Here is a 20598-nt window from a genome sequence, read left to right on the forward strand (position 1 = left end):
GTCATTGGGTATGAGGCTGACCAAAATACACAGGGTGCTCATGTTCGACCAGAGCCCATGGATGGAGCCCTACATCAGAATGAACACAGACCTACGAAAAAAAGCCACCAGTGATTTTGAGAAAAATCTCTACAAGCTCATGAACAACTCGGTGTTTGGTAAGACTATGGAGAACCTGAAGAAACGCGTGACCGTGAAGCTGGTTCGGTCGAGTGAGGAAGACAAGCTCAGGAGATTGATAGCCAGTCCGGCATTCAACCGTAGTAAGATATTCACAGACAACCTGGTTGCCCTACACATGAAGAAAAGCCACATAAAATTCAACCGGCCTGTTTACGTGGGGATGAGCATCCTCGATTTATCCAAACACCTGATGTACGACTTTTACTACAACGAGCTCAAGAAACAGTACGGTGACAGGTGTGAAGTGCTGTACACTGACACGGATTCCCTGCTGATGGAGATTCGAACCGAGGACGTGTACGAGGACATGAAAAAACACCTCGATTTATACGACACCAGCGACTACCCTAAGACCCATACCATACACAGTACGGTAAATAAAAAGGTCCTAGGTAAGATGAAGGACGAGTGTGCTGGCACGCCCATAGCCGAGTACATAGGTTTGAGACCTAAGATGTACTCCATACTGAAAGCCGACAATAGTGAGATCCGGAAGGCTAAGGGGGTTAAGAAGTATGTGGTGAAACAACACATCAAACACGCCAGATTCAAGGAAGCCCTGTTCAAGACCCGTACCTTTAGGCATAAAATGAACACACTTAGAAGTGATGGACATAAGATATACGGACTGACTATAAACAAGACGTCCCTGTCGCCTATGGACACGAAACGTTGGATAGCTATTGATGGGATAAACACATACGCGTATGGACATGAAAAAATTTGAGGCTATTTACTACAGCCCGCGTGGATACTGGAAAGGAGCTAGCGCAGTAGATAAGCTAGCTAAAATAGCGCGAGTACCCCCGGAGGAAGCCAAAGCATGGCTTGAAAAACAAGCCCTGTGGCAGATCTATTTGCCGGCACCACGCTACGTGCCTAGAAGGAGGTTCGGTATTAACATACCTAATAGCGTTCACCAGGCAGACCTACTGTTCCTACCCCATGACAAGAGGTACAAGTATGCCTTAACCGTAGTGGACGTAGCCAGTCGTTACAAGGAAGCCGAACCCTTGACCACGAAAGATTCGGCCCAGGTAGCCAGAGGATTCGAACGCATATACAAACGCAGTCCGCTGACGTGGCCAACAGAGCTGCAAGTTGACCCCGGACGGGAGTTCATGGGTGCCGTGTCACAACTGCTAGCCAAACACGATACAAAGGTCAGGCGTGGCACGGCCGGAGCCCATCGCAGCCAAGCCATAGTTGAGAGATTTAATAGGACTTTGGCTGAGCGCTTGTTCGGCCATCAGTATGCTAGGGAGATGGTCACCCCTGGAAAACGATCGACTGAATGGGTCACGAGGTTACCCAAGGTGGTGTCGGCAATCAACCATTAAGTCACCCGTCTCACCGGTAAGAAACCGGCAGACGCTATCAAACTAAAATCAATAGTTGCAGAGTCGGCCGCTCCATTGCGTGGGAAGGAGAAACAGATACCAGATAGGGCCCTAGTGAGGTATCTATACCAGCCGGGGGAACACGAGGGTGATAGCCGTAAGCGGGCCACCGATCCTATATGGTCAGTCAAAACTTACAACATAGATAAAGTGGATATGAAAGCCGACGAACCTAACTTATACTACTTGAGGGATGGGCCGGGTAGGGGGTTTGTAAGAGAAGAATTATTGATCATACCGTACGGCACAGTGTTACCTCCAACATGCGTTAAGTAGTAGGGGTAATAGTAGCAAGAGCTAAGGACCCAACCAAAGCCTTATTTAGTAAATAAGGCTTTGTAGAGACTTTTTTTGAAAGTGTTTTAGAACCCCCATTCCCTATACTACTAAGACTTAACATCAAAGATTAAAAATAAATAATATAGTTTACAGAATCACAGTGAATGAAATATAGTTTTATACCTTCTTAAAGCTGCATAGATTTCCTAGAATATGTGTTAATCAGATGATTAAAGGTCACACACACCCAAGCCACCCCTTTGACCTGAAAGTATAATAAATGACTATTGAAAACAGGTGAAAATGAAGTGTGCACTCCCTCTTACTCAAGAGTGTGCACAGACACCCATCTCCTTTCTCAGAAAGCTTTATAGTCTCTGTAGAGATAATCTGGTAATTGGCACTTTAGAAGTATGGTGAGTTAAAGGAAAGTAACATTCTTTAAACAACTCTTGAAACCAACATTTTTTATTGTATATGATGCGACACTTCAGTATGAATTCATATCCCAGTGTCAGGCAACAGTACAAGAATGAATACCAAAACGTTGCTTCATATACAACAGAAGAAGTTGTTATCCACAAAGAATATATATAGAGATGTTGACTTTTGTAAATACATACTCTCTGCATTTGCAGTCGATCCAGTCAACAAATACTGAGATGAATGAATATTCCTACTTTTTGTGAACACCAATACCCACAGTATGGACTGTGGTAATACGATTTATGCATAACCATTATATTATGTATGTAAAATCATTGTAATTTGTAGAATGACTGTACTTTTGTGAATAAAAATAATGGGATAAAAGCAAAAAAACAAATACTGAGATGGTGAACTACTATGTGACTGGAAACTGTTGTTCATCCAAGTACAAAGCAGGTTTTAAAACTGACAATCTGAGCTTTCATTTTTGATCATTTGTTTCTGTAAGTCCATATCAAAAGGTCTCAGAATCTGCAAAGTTGTGTTTTGCCTTGAGAAAACAATATGAATCAGCATCCATTGTGACTGCAACTTGTGCAAGAAAAGGACTGCAGTAAATTCCTCAGATGTCTTTATTTTTGTAAACTAGTGTTTATGAAATATCTTACTACTTTTTAAAAGTATGACGTTGTGTAAGTGAAATATATATTAGCTGTATAGATCTTTTATGTAGACATGATTTAGAGTTTGACAATGATTTGTATGAAATGTTTGAATATTTTTGCATTATCTGATCAACTGTGATATTTCTTAAATGATTCAAGGCATGGATGGCTTAGTCATATGAGGTACCTCAGTTTGCTGATTTGTTCGATGTGTGTTCTATCTATTAAGCACTCCAGAAGGCATAAAGTGTAGGTTTGATTCTCATTAGCCGAGGTAATGCGTCTACTGGCAAACAAGGATAAGTTGAGCACCTATCTGACAACAGACCTCCACTACGGTAATAACATGTATTAGTGCTGCCCAATGGCACTTGCCATTGAAAGCAAAGGTGCCCCTAAGGTTGTCCTCAATCAAGCATAGTGTGATGGGTGAAGCATGTGGCGTAATCAGTTTCATTATCATGCACTACCATGAATTCCATGAAAATCACCTCTGCTTAAATTCGAAAATGCACAGTATTTTTATTCAGAATTTTTTATAAATCTTTAGCAGGAAACTGGCCTATAAGTCCAAATTGACAAATCCAAAAATGTTTACTCGAGTGACAAAATGTGATCAAGAATGATAAAGTTGACAGTCTGATTATTGCAAAACGAGAACTTCAGATTCCAAGAAATATAACCATGTTTGTACATGCATGGTCATTATCAGCCCAATATGTCATTTCTTATATCTAGGACTCATGTTGGACTGAATTCACATATTTGTTTAACTAGTTAAAATGTACATTTGCTCTGTTTTTCAATCAGAATTTATCATCATCTTATTACAGGCAGCCCCTTTCTTTATGGGCTTTATAGTGGTTGAGTTCATTGTAATGCTTCTTCGAGGTGATGGCAAAAGAAGTCTCAATGATGGACTCACTTCAGTTGGAGCAGGAATGTTTTCAAGGCTTCCTTTGTGAGTATGTGCACATAGTATTATAAATTCATCACTAAATTACCTTGCCATTTCTTTTGTGGTGTAAGTTTTCCTGCCTAATAGCTGAAATGCTTATCTAGCTAACTCAGAATGTTGTGTTGTTTGTTTTCAGACTCCTCTTCCGATCAATCCATATTGCAGCATACATATGGGTACATGAGAACTTTCAAATTTATGTGTTACCATGGGACTCTCCATACACCTGGTGGTTGTGCTTCCTGGCCGTGGACCTAGGCTATTACTGGTTCCATCGTATGGCACATGGTTTGCAACTTTGTTTTACCTTGCATGCGTTTCTTTTTCTGATATATCCTTGTTTGAAAAATCTGTACATATTTATTTCGGCATTTATGGTATGGTCAAGATAGGTTTTTCTTCCTTGACTTAGAAATGATATGTTTTTATTCAAAATACCTTGGGCTAATGTTTATTAAAAGAACATGTACTCATGTGAAAAGAAATTTATTGAAGATAAACCTGGGGATTCAGGAATTGCAAAGTGTTAGGAGGCGGCATATCTGAGTAAGGATAAATTGTATGGAACGCAAACTTCTTATTTACAAAGAAGAGGTTTCATTTCTATAAAATATGTATCTGTAAATTGGTATAATGAATATAGGGGATAGTTCTCTAGGTGTGCTATGTCTTTGTAATGATAATTGTAATTTGTGGGTAAATGAGATGTATCAATGTAAATTCTAAGTCTAGGCAGGTGATATGACAGACCTATCTTTCTTGTTCACGGAAGAGGCAAACAAGGCGCATAGTGAAATGGCAGATTGGTTGAAACACACTTTTAGTCCATGTGTGTCCACTAAAAAGAAATTGTATTTCAGTATCTTTTAGTCTCAGTACAAGATGAACTGAGTGGATCGGGAGAAATTTTACAAGACTTGCTCATAGCAATAAAGAAGTTGTTCATCCATATACTGTCATCCTTCCAGTGGCTTCTTAGCAAGGGATAAATTCACAGATGACATGTAACTCCAAAGGATACACACAAACATCTTTCTCAGCATTGTGGCTCATTTGTATGCATCAACATCATGATATATTAATCAGTTCAGTACTGATTAATATCAGATTAATATTAATACCTGTATACCTGTAAACAGCTAAGAAATCTTTGTGTTTCAGAGGTGAATTTTATGTGGGCTGCTCACCAGGTCCATCACAGCTCAGAATACTACAATTTTACAACAGCTTTGAGGCAGTCGATATTACAAATATATACATCATGGGTGAGAGACACTAGTATAGTATTTATATACACTACATAAAAAAGTATGGGAACACCCTAAGATTTGATAGGCATACAGTGAAACAACTGATTCAAGATTTGTTGAGTCTGAGTGAAATGAATCATTGTCAATAACGAGGAAAAACAAGGGTATTGAAACACACTAGCACCATGTTTGATTCACACTCCCAACACAATATTTCACTCAAACTTGAATACTGAATCACTTACATTACATTTAGAGTATAAATGACCTCAAATGATTAAGTTTAAATATGACTATCAAATTTTAGGGCATTCCCATACTTTTTGTTTGTAGTATATATTTAGGTTTTTCTACACATCTGTTTCCAAGTGGAAGGATATGAAACCCTGTACTTAAAACATTTCAGTGTGAAAATAGGAAAAAAAACAAATATTGTACAATCAAAAATTGTATTCTAAAACTAACTAGGTTTACAAGTCAATACTTATATAAAAATACTGCAGAGTAATTACTAAATAGAGTGGTGTTTCAATATTCAGTGACACATTTAATAAGATAGCAGTGGAAATAACAGTTAAGTCATTGATGGAAAGAGACACATGGCAGCAACAGTGTTTTAGCCTCCAGTATACTCTGAGGCAGGATATCGAGGGTGACAGAATGATCTTCAGTCAGCTGCTGGTCTAGATGTAAAAATGGGATGATACAGCCCTGGGTGCCTTTTCTCGAAAGGGTCGCAGCTAAGACAGATCCTAACTAGTTAGGACAGGAGTTATGACATCCTACTGTTAAGATAAGACCCATTCTTGAAACGATCTCATCCTTGTCCTAAGTTGAGGAACAGATCCTAATTAGGATAGTGAGCTCTTCAGTAGGTGAGATAGAAAAAAACCTTTATCAAGTTCACCTAAATATTATCTACAATTCATTGCTTGAAAAACGCATGTGTAAGGGCAGCTACGATCTCGTTTACAAGACAAATGGTGAGACTAGAAACCTAAGTGAAAGGTTTGAAAGTGGTGAAATTAAGCTTTTGGTGGACTTACTTGATCTAGAAGAAATTGTAATTAATTATATTTATAATAAAAATTCATACCTTGTATCGAGAAAAATAGAGTGAACTTGTACTTGAATATATCTAACTATTTTATCAGATCTAAGTATTATTAACATATTCAATAATTTCATCACATCAAATTCATTTATTAAACTAGGACATAACATTTGTCATCAGATTTTGAAAGTCTGCCAAAAAGAGAATTAAGACATGCAAAAAATAGTTTCATTTGATTTTTTTAATGATTATTATGACTTGAACTTTCATTATGCATCATCTCACAAAGTGAAAATTCACTTAGGAAATAAACAGAAGTTACTTCCCTTATCGGGTTCGCCTTGACATTGACATTTCAGAGGAATGTGACAGAAAAGAGCGTTTGTGAATAAAAAAAGGGATAGAATAGGTAAGAATAAAAATACATATCGGTTGTAGATCTAAAGAATATGTGTATTGCAACATGTAAGTCTTATTCACAACTGATAAATTGATGATATAAACTCAAAAAATCTTCTTAACTCATAAAAACTGTGTGTTGTAAATTCAGCTGTAATTAAGTTTTCACAATGTCAAAATTGGTGAAGAAACAAGTATGTACACCACACCATGTTGATTTCCACTGAGATGGACTAAGGACAAGTTAGAACCTATCCTAGTATTTGTCCTAAGTTAGGATATCCTAGCGCTAGGATACTTTTCGAGTATAAGGTAGGACACCTATCCTAGACCCTAGGATCAAGTTAGGATATCTTAGGGCTAGGATCCTTTCGAGAATAGGGGCCCTGAACACTTGACCCATGTATAGTCTTAAAAATCGTCCTGATTTCTATATTATACCAGATTAATCTATGCTGTTCAGCGATATTCAAGACCACCTTTGCACCCAATCACACCACTGCATTGTAAAGAATCTTATCAGAAACCATGTAATACAACTACAACCTTGTTTCTAAATGAACATGATGACATCAGTGGTCAGGCTTGCTGGCTGGGTTGATGCATGTCATCATATCCCAACTGAATAGATCAACGCTTATGATGTCAGACACTGGATGGTCAGGTCCAGACTCAAATAGCTAAGGTCACCGTCATATAGACTAACAGCTAGTCTCTGAAATGAACATATTTTACTGAAAAAACGTTCTTAGTGAAAAAAAATAATATAATGAAATGGAGCCCTGAGACTTTCTTCATTTTCAGAAGCTATGGAAATCTAGACTTGCCACATTTTCCAGACTTGTGTGGGCTTTCTTGGATATTTATACTTCAGGGTCTGTACGACAGACTAACCGTCATATGCCTGGAATATGCTCAGATGATGGCATCATATAACAATCAGACAAAAGTGATATACTGTCAAGTCTTGTTAATCCGACCTCCGTTTATCCGAAAGTCGGCTTTATCTTACGGTTTTGTTGGTAACAAATTGGATATACATTACTTAGTCTCCATGCTAGCGTTGGGAATTCGTTGAAATGTCACTGTTGATGATTGCTTCATTACCAGTGAACAATCATCGAAAAAAATTGGTTGAAGACATTTTTCAGCTTTTCCTATTCAGGTTGTTATTGCGGATAAGTATACATGATGCAACTTGCTACTTTAAAGTTATGAGTAATAAAGCATGAACATAAACGTCCTGGAGTCTGTATGAAATGTTCAGTCATGACTTTCCTGTAAGTGAAGAATGTTTTCTAAAAATAAACTTGGCAACTTTGAAGAAATGTGCCTTGGTCAAATGTTCCAAAGACTAAATCAGTATTTGTAAAACCATATTTGTTCAATTATCAGAAAATAAGATTGATTGTTTGGTCATTTGGTCACTGCAACCAGTTTTAGATCATTTCAGTTAGTCAGACCACCACTAAAACCTGATGTTTTCCCCAGGTGTTCTACCTCCCATTGGCTCTCTTCATCCCTTCCCCGATGTTCATCCTTCATCATGAGCTCAACATCCTGTACCAGTTCTGGATCCATACAGAGGTCAGTAAGATCACGATCATCATGGTCAGTTAGGAAAGGCACAGGTAACCATGGTGACAGGTGTTTAGAGGTTAGGGCACAGGTTGTGTCTTGGAGGCTGGTATCACTGTCTGACATTCTGAATGCACACAATCTATTCTCTTAAAAAAACGTAGGGGATCTTCATTTTTTTTTAAGATTTAAAATGTTTAGGAGATTTCTCAGAGTCAATCAATGTTGATATGATATTATTGAATGTTTTGAGAGTGCATCACCATTTGCACTTCCTTACAACCATAGTTATTTGGAATGTAGTCGCTTTTGGAAGATGATTGGTGTATGGCATGTAATTTGCATGTGTACAATTTTCATTTTAAAACAAACAACTAGAAACAAACACTGACAAATGTGCGATGCAAGATGAGTGTCAAAATTAATGTTCTAAGTGATTTCTCGACCTTCTTGGAAAAACATCAAATTCAAGAATGGGTCATCATGCATGTGTATGGGGCTGCTGTGTTGTGCACGTGCATATCATGCATTGTGTTTAGTGGTTGAAATAGAGGGAAATGGTGGTGCATTCATAAGATGTCTGTCCTTGAAATGTTTGTTAATGTTTACACTTCCTATCCAAATTGAAAGTTCATTATCCCGTACTTTTTTTTAAGAGTATATATCTGTACAGCCATAAATAAGTTGATCATGTCCCACAGGTACTTATTGTGCAATTTTACTAGTCATCCTGATCTTGAAGTAAGCAACTAGACCTTGTAACCAAGAGAAGACCCTGGTTAGAATTGTTCTTCTGCAACACGTTTGTCATCAGTGAGACCTGTTGACAACAGGCTGTCATGTTCAAGGACCTGGTTGATACATGTCATTGTATCCTTGTTGTAGGGGTAAATCACTTGTTTGTCTGGTACAGACTTGTTTGTTTACAGACAGCAATCATGTGGCTGGAATATTTTTGACTGTGACATAGAGCAAGAAACTGTAGCAGTGGTTGATGCATTGTTCCAGTATGTGAGACCTCCGAATCATGTTTCATATGACAATTAATGTTCCCATCTATTAAACAAAACAGATTCTATCCTGCAGTACACCGAATAGCTGTTGATGCACTGTTTCCGTATGTGAGACCTCCGAATCATGTTTCATATGAAAATTAATGTTCCCATCAATTAAAAGGATTCTATCCTGTAGTACACTGAACAGCTGTTGATGCACTGTTTCAGTATGTGAGACCTCCGAATCATGTTTCATATGACAATTAATGTTCCCATCTATTAAACAAAACGGATTCTATCCTGCAGTACACCGAATAGCTGTTGATGCACTGTTTCCGTATGTGAGACCTCCGAATCATGTTTCATATGAAAATTAATGTTCCCATCAATTAAAAGGATTCTATCCTGTAGTACACTGAACAGCTGTTGATGCACTGTTTCAGTATGTGAGATCTCTAGGCCCACTGGAGTACATCCTGAACACTCCTAGCCACCACAGAGTGCATCATGGGAGGAACAGATACTGTATAGACAAGAACTATGCTGGAACTCTCATCATCTGGGACAGAATATTTGGTGAGTCATTATGACAGGTGGTTCTGGGGACATTACAGAAGCAAGATACAGTTGGACAAAACAACAAAGTACATAATAATTTATAGGGCACATTTTCACTTTTCTGCGATGTTTCAGATTAGGTGTAATCTTTCATGAAGAACCATTATGTTCAATTACATAGTATGGCTTTCTTTGAGGAGATAAGTTGAAATGTCTCATTTAGTTTCCTCCAGTAGAATTTTCTCTAATGTCTTCAGCAATGTTGCTTATAAGTGATGGCTAGTGGAATGGGGTGATCAGATTGGTGGCTGTTATCATATACCAGTTGTGTAGATTGATGGTGATGATGTCAGTCACTCGATTTTCTGGTCCAGACTTGATTACTTAGAGACAGAGTGAATGGACATATTATCAGTCATACACTCTTTTAATGTTAAATACAGCTGATATTTTGTGTTGATCATCATAAGACAGGTTATATTTTGTTCATATTTTTTTAAGGTACCTTCGAACCTGAGGCCGAAGAGGTTGTGTATGGCCTTACCCATCCAGTAAACACATTTGACCAGTTCTGGGTTCAGGTACGTGGTCACTTCCCTGTGAATGAACATTGAAACATTGACTTTCTTTCTGTTCAAAAATTTAGTATTTGCCATTTTTGCCTTCAGTGTGTGTCACTTGCTCGGTTTGGGATAGACTTTTGTAACATTGATGATCACACGTTACGCTTGCCTTTCGTGTTTTGCATGTAGGATATTAGTATTGTGGTGTGCCTGTTCGCACAGTTCAGTTGTCTCCCCTTTCTCTGAGTCATTGTCTTTGTGGCAAGTTTGTTACTCTGACCTGGTAGTAATCAGAACCTTTTCTTTATCTTTTGTCTGTATGCTTACAGAAAACACTTACCGAAAACTCAAATTGTTGAAAAGAATAGTAGTTATTGAAACAAGCATACATATGTGCCCTGTCATTTTCTGATGATGGCAGCAGAATGAACTACTCAAACTTTTCATCACTGTTGTAGAATGAATATGTTGTCAAGTCGGTCATCATTAAGTACTCATTATTCATGACACAGTAGTCGTCAATATCTCCAGGGTAAATGTTCCAATAAATCTCCACTATACCCCGGATGCATCTGCTTCTCTGCGTGATAATTTTATTTCCTCCCTTGGCTGGCTTTTTATCCAATCATGGGTTTGTGCTGGGAAGTTGACCATACAGGTCACTAACTCACTCTCACTATTTAAATTGTCTAACTGATTTCACTTGGCAACACAAATCATGCCAAGGTACTCTGAAAGAGGTAGCAGGAGTTCTTGCATATTTTTCATAAAGTTTCTGACCTGTCAATTTGTCTGTATTGATTTCCCCCAAATCTGAGTCGCGCTGCAAACAAACATTCAGAGTTACAATCGCTGTCTTTGTTGATACTAGCAAGCTTGATTATAAGCGCAGCTTAGCTGATTGGTTGCTGTGAAAATGCGGAGCCAGCAAAGTGAGGTAATAAAATTATCGGGGTGAGCTGTAGATGCATCCAGAGTATAGTGGAGATTTAGCAGAATGTATACCCTTGACGGGTATGTGGACATATGGCTTCGATGTTGTTTGTACCTATGTTCCAGTTTGGATTCCTTAAGTACATGCTTGAGAGGTTCAGTGAAATGGAAGGAGTAGCCAATAAAATGTGCACTTTGTTTTTTGGCCCCGGATGGGCACCTGGAAAACCAAGAACTGGAGAACTCTGTGATATTCCTGATGTAAGTGTAATGTTTATATGCTACTCATTGTTCATGCAGTACAATCCCCAAGTCACACTGTAATTAACCATGTGGGTTCATGCACTCTAAGTCCCCATGGTCCCAAGTATGGTGATCTACTCTCAGTTGCTGGCAACCCATTTTTACATTTTATTGTCCAAAATAGTTTTGTACTTTTAAAGATACAAGCTAGCAAGTGTTAAGTCTTTTTGTGATACTCTGGTTATTTTACTGTCGTTTGATGACTGGTATTTAACAACTTGTATCTGTTGTGTATTTGCAAACTTTCTCATCATTTTATAGCTGAAATATTGATAAAGTGACATTTAATTTTAACTCACTCACACATGTTACAGGTTCATGCCCCAGAGAAGCAATACAATCCCTCAGTCCCACTGTGGCTCAAAGTCTATGTTGTTGTGCACTTCATACTCACCTTATTGGGATATGAAATTCTGTTTGAAAAGAAAGAGGTAAGACAGAATGGCAAATCATTTTAGTCTGCAGTTTACCAGCATGATTCATATCCTTTGGTATTGCAGTCAGTAGTTTAATATTAATGTGTGTGCATAATATTTGCATCAAGTATGCCCTCTTCTGTGTAGATGACTCACGAAAGATGCTGATGTTAACTCTCAGGAACTGACAGTTTGGGCTCATTGTGATGGTATTACTCAAATATTTATCATGTTTCATAAGCATTACAGTGAACCTGGCATACCTGGCATCTGAAGATATTTTAAATATGGCTTGCAGGAAATTAATTTATGATGGTCGTGATATTATTCAGTGATACATTGTTAATACTGATGTCCTAACATTTTCTAGTGAATTTTCTTAAAGCTGATTAAACTTGGGTGAATTATCAGTGTGATACTGTAGATGAAAAAATAGGCTTAGATGTGTCAAGAACCTGAATCTGCTAACTTCTCTAAAGCTTTTCATCTTCTTATAGAAATGTGTATTTGCCTTGTATCTGGCGAATATAGCTGATTGTGTTATGATAGCATTTTAGTCAAAGGCTCTGACAATTTTAGAATTAATACATTATAACAAAAATTTCAAAGAAATACATGAAACGAATGACATTTTATTCTCCATGACATGTGAGATAATTGTCGGCTGTTTGTGTTCCAGATGTTCTGCCAGACCTACCTGTTGATGTTCGTTATGTTCATAGGCTACTCACTCTCAACATATGGACGGCTCTTCGATCGGAAGTAAGGAAACAATATATTGCACAGTCTTTACAATGTACAGTCTTCACAATTAGTGTCATCAGTTGGTACACATCTGAAACATTTACCTGTTTAATATCAAGTCTATGCATTACTGGAACAGATTCTCGGCACTCCCTGTCACATATTTATGCATTTGATGTGGCTACCGATCTTAGCATTACCTGAAATTTCTTGTTTGTCAATAAAAATGTGATAACATAAACACCAACATAAATGAGATTAGTCAGTGTACTTAAAAACATCAACGTTATGTATGTTGAGACATATTGTATATATGGTGCATGAGCACTAATTAAGCTCCTCAGAATCCCAGCACAATATAAAATATTTCTGCCCACAGAGGTGATCATACCTAGTATACTGAAATACACATGCAATCACATGCTTAACACAATATATCTAAAAATATATAGGCAGCATGTTTATGAGCTATGGCATTGGAGTGGATTCCATAATTGCTGTATGTACTCAACAGTTTTGTGAACTGATTTAAGACAAAAAAATTTGGCAAGATTTTACTGGAAGTTTTTGGCATGCATGATGCAGGGATTTCCTGTCAGAACACCAATGCCAACATGAACATTAGCCAGATGGGTATTAGTTGACTTGTGAGGAAGCATGTGGAAACTGGTGAATTAAAGGACTGTAAAGAACCTGGAAGAGCAAGGAGTACCAATGAACATGATGACTCAGTCCTAATTTGTCTGGCAATACTGAAGAGCTGCACCAGCAATGGAGAGTGAGAGTCAGATTCTCCTCCAGTACCATCATAAGGAGGCTAGGGACAGCAGGTGACTTGGTACATGGTACATGGTGTAGGGTACATAGTGTAGGGGTCTTTGAGTCTGATGAACGTTGCCATCTTCCGAGTTCAGCGTAAACCTAAACTCACTCACTGCTGTCTTCTACACATTACCAATGGCCACTGTTGCATTTATAAAGAGGCATATTACCAGGAGGTGATCCAAGCAGCTGAACCCTTTGGCTCAGTGATGGATTGGGGTTGTGTTTCATATGACCACGTGCTGGAGCTCATTGGAGTTCTCGAGCTGTCACCACCCACTTGCAGAACAGAGTCATCAAAACCCTATCATGGTATGCAAGGAGCCCTGATATAAAAATATCAGACATCTTTGGTATTATCTTACACGTCAAATTTGAATCTGAGATCCTCCTATTCAAAATCTGCAAGTATTGATGCAGGGCTCCAGGAGGAATGGCAGAGGATTCAGATGCTGAGAATTTGACAGATGATTGCCAGTACTAGGAGACCAGCAGATGTTTATCTGTGCAAAGGTGGAGCTACATACAATCACAACAATCAATATTTAAGAAGAGTGTGACTATCAAATTGGTCATGGTGACCTTACTTTGCAGCATCGTTGATATTCACACTTTTGTGTATTTCTCAAAGAGTGAATTGTTACCAAATTTCAGTTTCAGTTTTGTTTTTGTTTGAATCAAAGTAAAATATGTTAAAGTACCATTATTATTCACAGACTTTGGTTTTCAAAGCATGTTTCACAGTATGAAGTGTTCTTGTACTTATAAAAAATGTTGTTAGAGTTAAAGGTGAGATCTTGTGTGACTTATGTATTGCTACAGACAACATTAGTTTGCAGTCATGGCAGAATAGTTAGCAAGCAAGTTTAATTTTTTAATATTCCAGCTATATGGTGGCAGTGTGCAAATAATGGAGTCTGGATCAGGCAATCCAGTGATCAACAGCATGAAAACTCGATCCTGTTAGTCACATTTGGCAGAATAATGAAATAGTATAGTGATTTCTGTGGCAGGTACATATGTGAAAATGTGACAGTGTATTGAAACACAGATCATATCTTATACTAGCCACATAAAGAAACTGTGCATTGTCAAAATATTATCCCAGTTGACAAGTACGATAGCAATGTCAAAGGTCCACATAAACTTTAATGGAGGGATCATGAGAACAAAACAAGTCGGGAGAATTTCAATTGAAAAGTCAATCACAATGACATCACGAGTCCACAAGCGGGACAGGGGTCAAGCTATGTCTACCATCGGCATTGAGAACAGCAGTGTATTGATGATGCAAAGAGCTTAAGAAACATGCAAAGAAGGCTTGTGGGATGTCGCGCCAGATTCTCTGAAGTTCAGTTGCAAGGTCAAGGACATCTGGCAAATGAGGAAGATGGTGTAGACGTTGATCCATCTTGTCCCAAACTCTATCGGGGAGAGATCCGGTCAATTTGAAGGCCAAAGCAGTAAGTCAACGTTGTGGTGTTGCAAGAAATCCATAGCAACCCTTGCTGTATGAGGAGGCATTGTCCTGCTGGAATGTTAACCCAGGGCCATGACATTGCAGAAAAGTAATTGCCACAGGCTGAAGAAACTGATCACTAACTCACACCAGTTAAGTTGCCCTGAACAATCACCAAAGGAGTTCATTGGTGTGCTGGTATTCCACTACCAAAGTTGACATCCATCACTATGGGAAATGTTAAACCTGGAGTACAAACAAGACAAGGGTCTGCGAACATTATTTCGACACCACATTCGATGAGCTTGTCAGTGACTTTGTGTCGAGGTAGGTCAAATGGCGGGATGTTGTGGTCTGATCCACTGATGATGTAAACGTTATTGAACTGTGAATATGGCGAAGTCCTGGCAGTCATCACTGCAGTCTGAAACCTGTGGCGAAGATGCGTCACCCTTATCCATCTCTCCTGTCATGGCATCGTTACACACGGGGGTTGTTGAGACATTCCCCTCGGACCATCCCAATGGCCTTATGATGTGCAGGCATTAGCCTTGGCATGCATTTCAATAGCAATTTTATTTTTTGAACAATCACAAGGGCAGGGATTGAGATTTCCAATGTGACAGTTTTGTGTGGCATTCATTTGCTCTGTTTCTCCTTCCCAAAATGCATGTGAAAACCCAAGTTATCTCAATGAATTTTTTTCACAGGAGTGTTTTGCAGGAATTTGTGGCATATTTATCAAAGTAGCATATACAGAAAGTATATAATCATGTCAGGCAGGATAATTATCAGCTATATTAAGGCTTTCATCATGGTCAAAACATATTAAAGAATATATTTTGTTAGTTTCCCTGAATATAATAAAGTATACATCAACTGCTGACATGTTATTCATTTATTCATATTTGTGATGTGTGTGATATTCATCTCAAAGTGTATTTGTTGCAGCCCTACTCAATATACTACTTATGTCCAAAGCAGAGTCAGCAAGGATTCACTGTTTACATACTTGATAATAAAGATTGATCTCAGCAATACTGGCAAACAAGGATAAGCTGGGCACTGTTCTGACAATTGACCCATATTAGCATGTATGACTGCTGCCACTGAGGTTTGCCATTTTGAAAAAGGCCCCAGGTTGTCTACGGTCAAGTGCGATGGGTACAGGGTTGACAGAATCAATTTTATTGTCAAGTACTGCATGTGCACTAGCCTACATCTCCTCCCCCTTTCACAAGCCAAATGGGTTTGTTCTTTGCCATATACCATCTACTTCTCATAAACACGTTATCTATGCCAGACCAACTTAACCTTATTTGCCAGTCCACTGAAAGTAAGTGGCTGAAAATGTTATTTTTGTTTCAGTAACTTGGGCATTGTGATGGAAGTGTGCCGCTGTGTGGTTTTCCTTGTGGGGGACATCATGCTGGTAAAGCTGGACTTCTACACCCAACCTGTTGCATCAACAGTCATGCCCATCCTCCGTCTCCTCTATGTTGCATCTTTAGGACTATGGCTGATCCTGTATCAGAAAGTATTTCATGCCCAAGTCACTCCTATGAACAAGAAACAGTGACATTCCACTTGATAGACTTCGATATTTGACTCATCCATGCAACATTATCATGGAGAGATTCAGGTTAACATGTGCCTTCACCAACCAATGCTGGTGGTAAGACTGGACAAAAGGGATTTGGCATGAAGCTTGCTGACTTGATTATATGCAAGTCATCATATCCCACTGATTGATGCTCATGATGTTATTTACTGACAGGTAATCAGGTATGGTACAGACGTGATTAATTACAGGCTGCTGTCATGTATCTGATATTTCTGAATGTGATATTATCAAAGAAACAAAGGTTAATGTAGAAATATAATGTACATAATTATTTACCTATTTACCAAGAAGACTGTGATCTACTGTTGACTTCAGTTCAACCAGGCACTGTCAGTATCCTTTACATTCATGTATGTTAATGTAATGTGTAACCAGACATGCACAGGTATATGGAATTCATTCAACAAAATATGCTTTTCAAGGTTTTGTACTTGATATCTACAAATAGTACTTGATATTTCACATACACATGTGTAATTATGGGTCATTATGTCACTTAATCTTTACATCACATCTGAAAATAGTACTTGACATTTCACATACATGTGTTTAAGTATGAATCAATATGTCACTTAATCTTGCATCATATCTGAAAATAGTACTTGACATTTCACATACACATGTATAAATATGGATCATTATGTCAATTAATCTTGCATCATATCTGAAAATAGTACTTGACATTTCACATACATGTGTTTAAGTATGAATCAATATGTCACTTAATCTTGCATCATATCTGAAAATAGTACTTGACATTTCACATACATAAGTTTAAGTATGAATCAATATGTCACTTAATCTTGCATCATATCTGAAAATAGTACTTGACATTTCACATACACATGTATAAATATGGATCATTATGTCACTTAATCTTTACATGACATCTGAAAATAGTACTTGACATTTCACATACACATGTGTAAGTATGGATCAATATGGCACTTAATCTTACCTGAAAATAGTACTTGACATTTCACATACACATTACATTAATGCAGTATGGCACCAATATATTGCATTATCTTTGCTGGAAACTATCAGTAACAACAACAATAAAACTATCCTTTATTTTGGGAGAAGTGGTGAGCTGAATTATTCTGTAGGTATTCATCTTCAGAGAATATTCAGTTCAGGATGTTTTGTCTGTTGTTTACTTGAACAGCAGTACTTGATGTTAAGTGCCGCTGCCTCTTCGTATTAGCTGATCCGTTGTTTATTGACTTTATATCGTTATGTGTATATGGCTGACATTTATTTTCTATTTTTGATTTTGAAAATGAAAGTATTTTCTGAATAGTATTTTTTTTATATTTATTGATGAAATATGCTGAGAAATTTTAACCAAAATGATCACTTTTGCTTATGAAATTTTTCATTTAAAATCAAACATTCAGGCTGTTGAATCAAAGATCATCAGACACATCAGTGTGCACATGGCTGTTTTATCTGCCTTGTTATTGCAGAACTGTACATGTGATTACATTTATGTGAAATGAGATGTTTATCTGTCATCTAATACTCATTTTGTTGGATAATATACAAAGACATACTAGTATATCCACACTTTTGTTTGGAAACAATATACACAAGATGTAGCACATTCATGTGTTGCAAGAGAATTTTGCTATTTGCCAATCACTGTTTATGAAATATGGTATTATTGTATTGTTATTTTAGTGTGTAGATGTGTTTTCATGAAATTTTGAAGTTATTATGGATTCATACAAGTGTACGCTCTAGTTTGTTGATCATTCCTCGAAAGGTTTTCAATATGCTTTGTACATTGTGGAGCGTTGTTGTTTTGATATTTGGGGGGATTATGTTCTTGTGGCTGTGTCTGTACATAAGGCAACTAGTTTGATAGAACCATGCTGACCTGGAGGATAATTGATCATGTTATGGTGATGAATGCATTCGCCCATTTGTCATTCAAGAAAGCGTTGTCAGTAACTTTAGCTTTGATAAATTTTCATTCATTGGTGACTAAATTGACAATTAAATATTTCAAGAATTTATTTTGGGTTTGGGTGTAAATTAGAGAGGTATGATGCCTGTAGCATGTACAGCGTACAGTGAACATACACATGCAGATCCATCACACTGTGATGTCTATCATTCTTGGTGTGCATCACACTCAAGCATCCACAGAGGCACACCCAGGTTCATTTGCACAAATGGCATCAATGCGTCAAGCCTATTTCTGGTGTGACAAGCAGTGGTGGTGCTGGCATATTGCTGAAAGCTGCATAAAATCTCACTCACTCACTCACAAACATGTTTGCATCTTGGTCTCACCCTTGCCCCCGTTTTTCAAAGCTACCGTAGGGCTACGACTGTCTTAACCCTATAAGAGTTACTACAGCCATAACTCTAAGATAACATAAACTTTTTGTCCCGAAAGGGAAGTTTGTCTTGCATTCAAAGAGCTAGAACAAAGCACGTCACTCGTGCTTTATCGCAGATTTCTCTGTTACAAGTTTTTAGGAAGATTTAAAAGTTTAATACTGTATGGGACATATGATTTTGAAGTTCTATTAGTCTTGTAATATATTATTTTGAAACGGCGGTCAGAAGGTAGAACTTCATAACATTCATTTAAAAAGTGTAATGGATGCGTTTGAATGGCCAGAGCTTTCTTCTTAACTTTTCACTGATACTGAAGAGGTATAGAGGTTCGAAATTGAAGCCGCAAATTTTGCTGGATATCTTCACAATTTTTTCTAGTTTGTTTTTCGGCGTGAGAAGAAGATTGCCATACCAGGCATGAAAGCAGAAAGTTAAAATACTATTCATGAATGTTTGGTAGAATAATATCAGAATGATATCAGTGTCTATATTAAATGATCGCAATTTTCGCAGAAAGAAAAGCCTCTGTTCTACCAGGGATACTCAACAACAAGGATAGGTCACTCGCTTGCTTTCTTTACCATTTGTACTAATTAACGTTTGCCTCGTCATGCTCCAACGCACACAGTGACTAGGCTCGTTCCCAGTGCAACTTCAGTTGTGTTTAAAGGGGCACTGATGCGGAGCAATTTCCATGGACTGGTGTAAACTTTTGTTATTGTTTTTCTCCAGTGAGTACCCGGATGATATCCCAGAATTCGTGACTGGTTCGTGACCTCTGCTGCGCAGTCCGTATGCGCAACTGAGAGTTTAATTATAGACAGATCAACTAAGGTCAAGTAATTTTACTTCATTACAAAGGTATTATGAAAACAAATGAAACACTTTGAAGGTTAATCATCTGCCAGTGGTAGAAATGGTAAAAAAACTATTAGGACGGGAAAATAACGAAGCCAATTTACGTCTCTATATTTTGTCTCATAACCCTAATTAGTTTATTGTCATATTTGTATGATTTTGAAATTTAACGAAAGAACACACAGTCTGCTTATACAGACTTATATATAAATTTCTAACATGACAGCAACATTTATACGTTGTATAGAGTGCCAATGTGGATCCTATTTCACACACATACGCGATCTAGTGTGTGTTTTCTGTCAAATAGATTCTGCTGAATGCTACAACAAATAAACTAAAACAAAATGCAAATGACGAATGTAAAACAGACTAATTTTATGGAACAATGTCAGGCTACTACCTTGTTCAGGAATATATCCATCAATATCCACATAAAAGAACGATATTCCATTTATCTGCAGCTGGTAAAAAATCCTGCTCTGTGTCATGTGTCTTACAACAGTCTAATTTGCGAAAAAGTAACACATTGGTGAAAACCTGATAAACCTCTCATTGGTCACCCAAGATAGCACACCTGGCAACTAATTGTATGATGTCCGCCATTCTAAGTAATTTAGTTAACCAATAATGAGCAATCAGTCAACGCAATGGTGGTTAATTCTTTGAAGGGAGGATGTTGTTTTTACACTTGCACTTTACGACAGGGTGTAGTCAGTATAGATTTGTACATCTACACACACTGCCTTTTGACAAATCCGCTGTGGAAGATAAAA

The 20598-nt window shown here is 37.8% G+C and overlaps 1 protein-coding gene across 1 annotated transcript in view; it reads left to right on the top strand.

Moving 5' to 3' along the window:
* Positions 1 to 18633, top strand: part of LOC137298151 (alkylglycerol monooxygenase-like) — a 31603-nt gene extending 12970 nt beyond the window's left edge. Inside the window, exons 2-11 of the mRNA XM_067830263.1 lie at positions 3790 to 3917; positions 4051 to 4202; positions 5076 to 5179; positions 8109 to 8204; positions 9634 to 9766; positions 10250 to 10329; positions 11371 to 11505; positions 11862 to 11978; positions 12643 to 12725; positions 16357 to 18633. Coding sequence (XP_067686364.1) covers positions 3790 to 3917; positions 4051 to 4202; positions 5076 to 5179; positions 8109 to 8204; positions 9634 to 9766; positions 10250 to 10329; positions 11371 to 11505; positions 11862 to 11978; positions 12643 to 12725; positions 16357 to 16567 — 1239 coding nt within the window. The 3' untranslated portion in view covers positions 16568 to 18633. The remainder of the gene's footprint in view (positions 1 to 3789; positions 3918 to 4050; positions 4203 to 5075; positions 5180 to 8108; positions 8205 to 9633; positions 9767 to 10249; positions 10330 to 11370; positions 11506 to 11861; positions 11979 to 12642; positions 12726 to 16356) is intronic.
* The last annotated feature ends 1965 nt before the right edge of the window (positions 18634 to 20598 follow it).

The sequence above is a fragment of the Haliotis asinina genome, chromosome 10, assembly GCF_037392515.1.
Source record: "Haliotis asinina isolate JCU_RB_2024 chromosome 10, JCU_Hal_asi_v2, whole genome shotgun sequence".
Classification (NCBI taxonomy): domain Eukaryota; kingdom Metazoa; phylum Mollusca; class Gastropoda; order Lepetellida; family Haliotidae; genus Haliotis; species Haliotis asinina.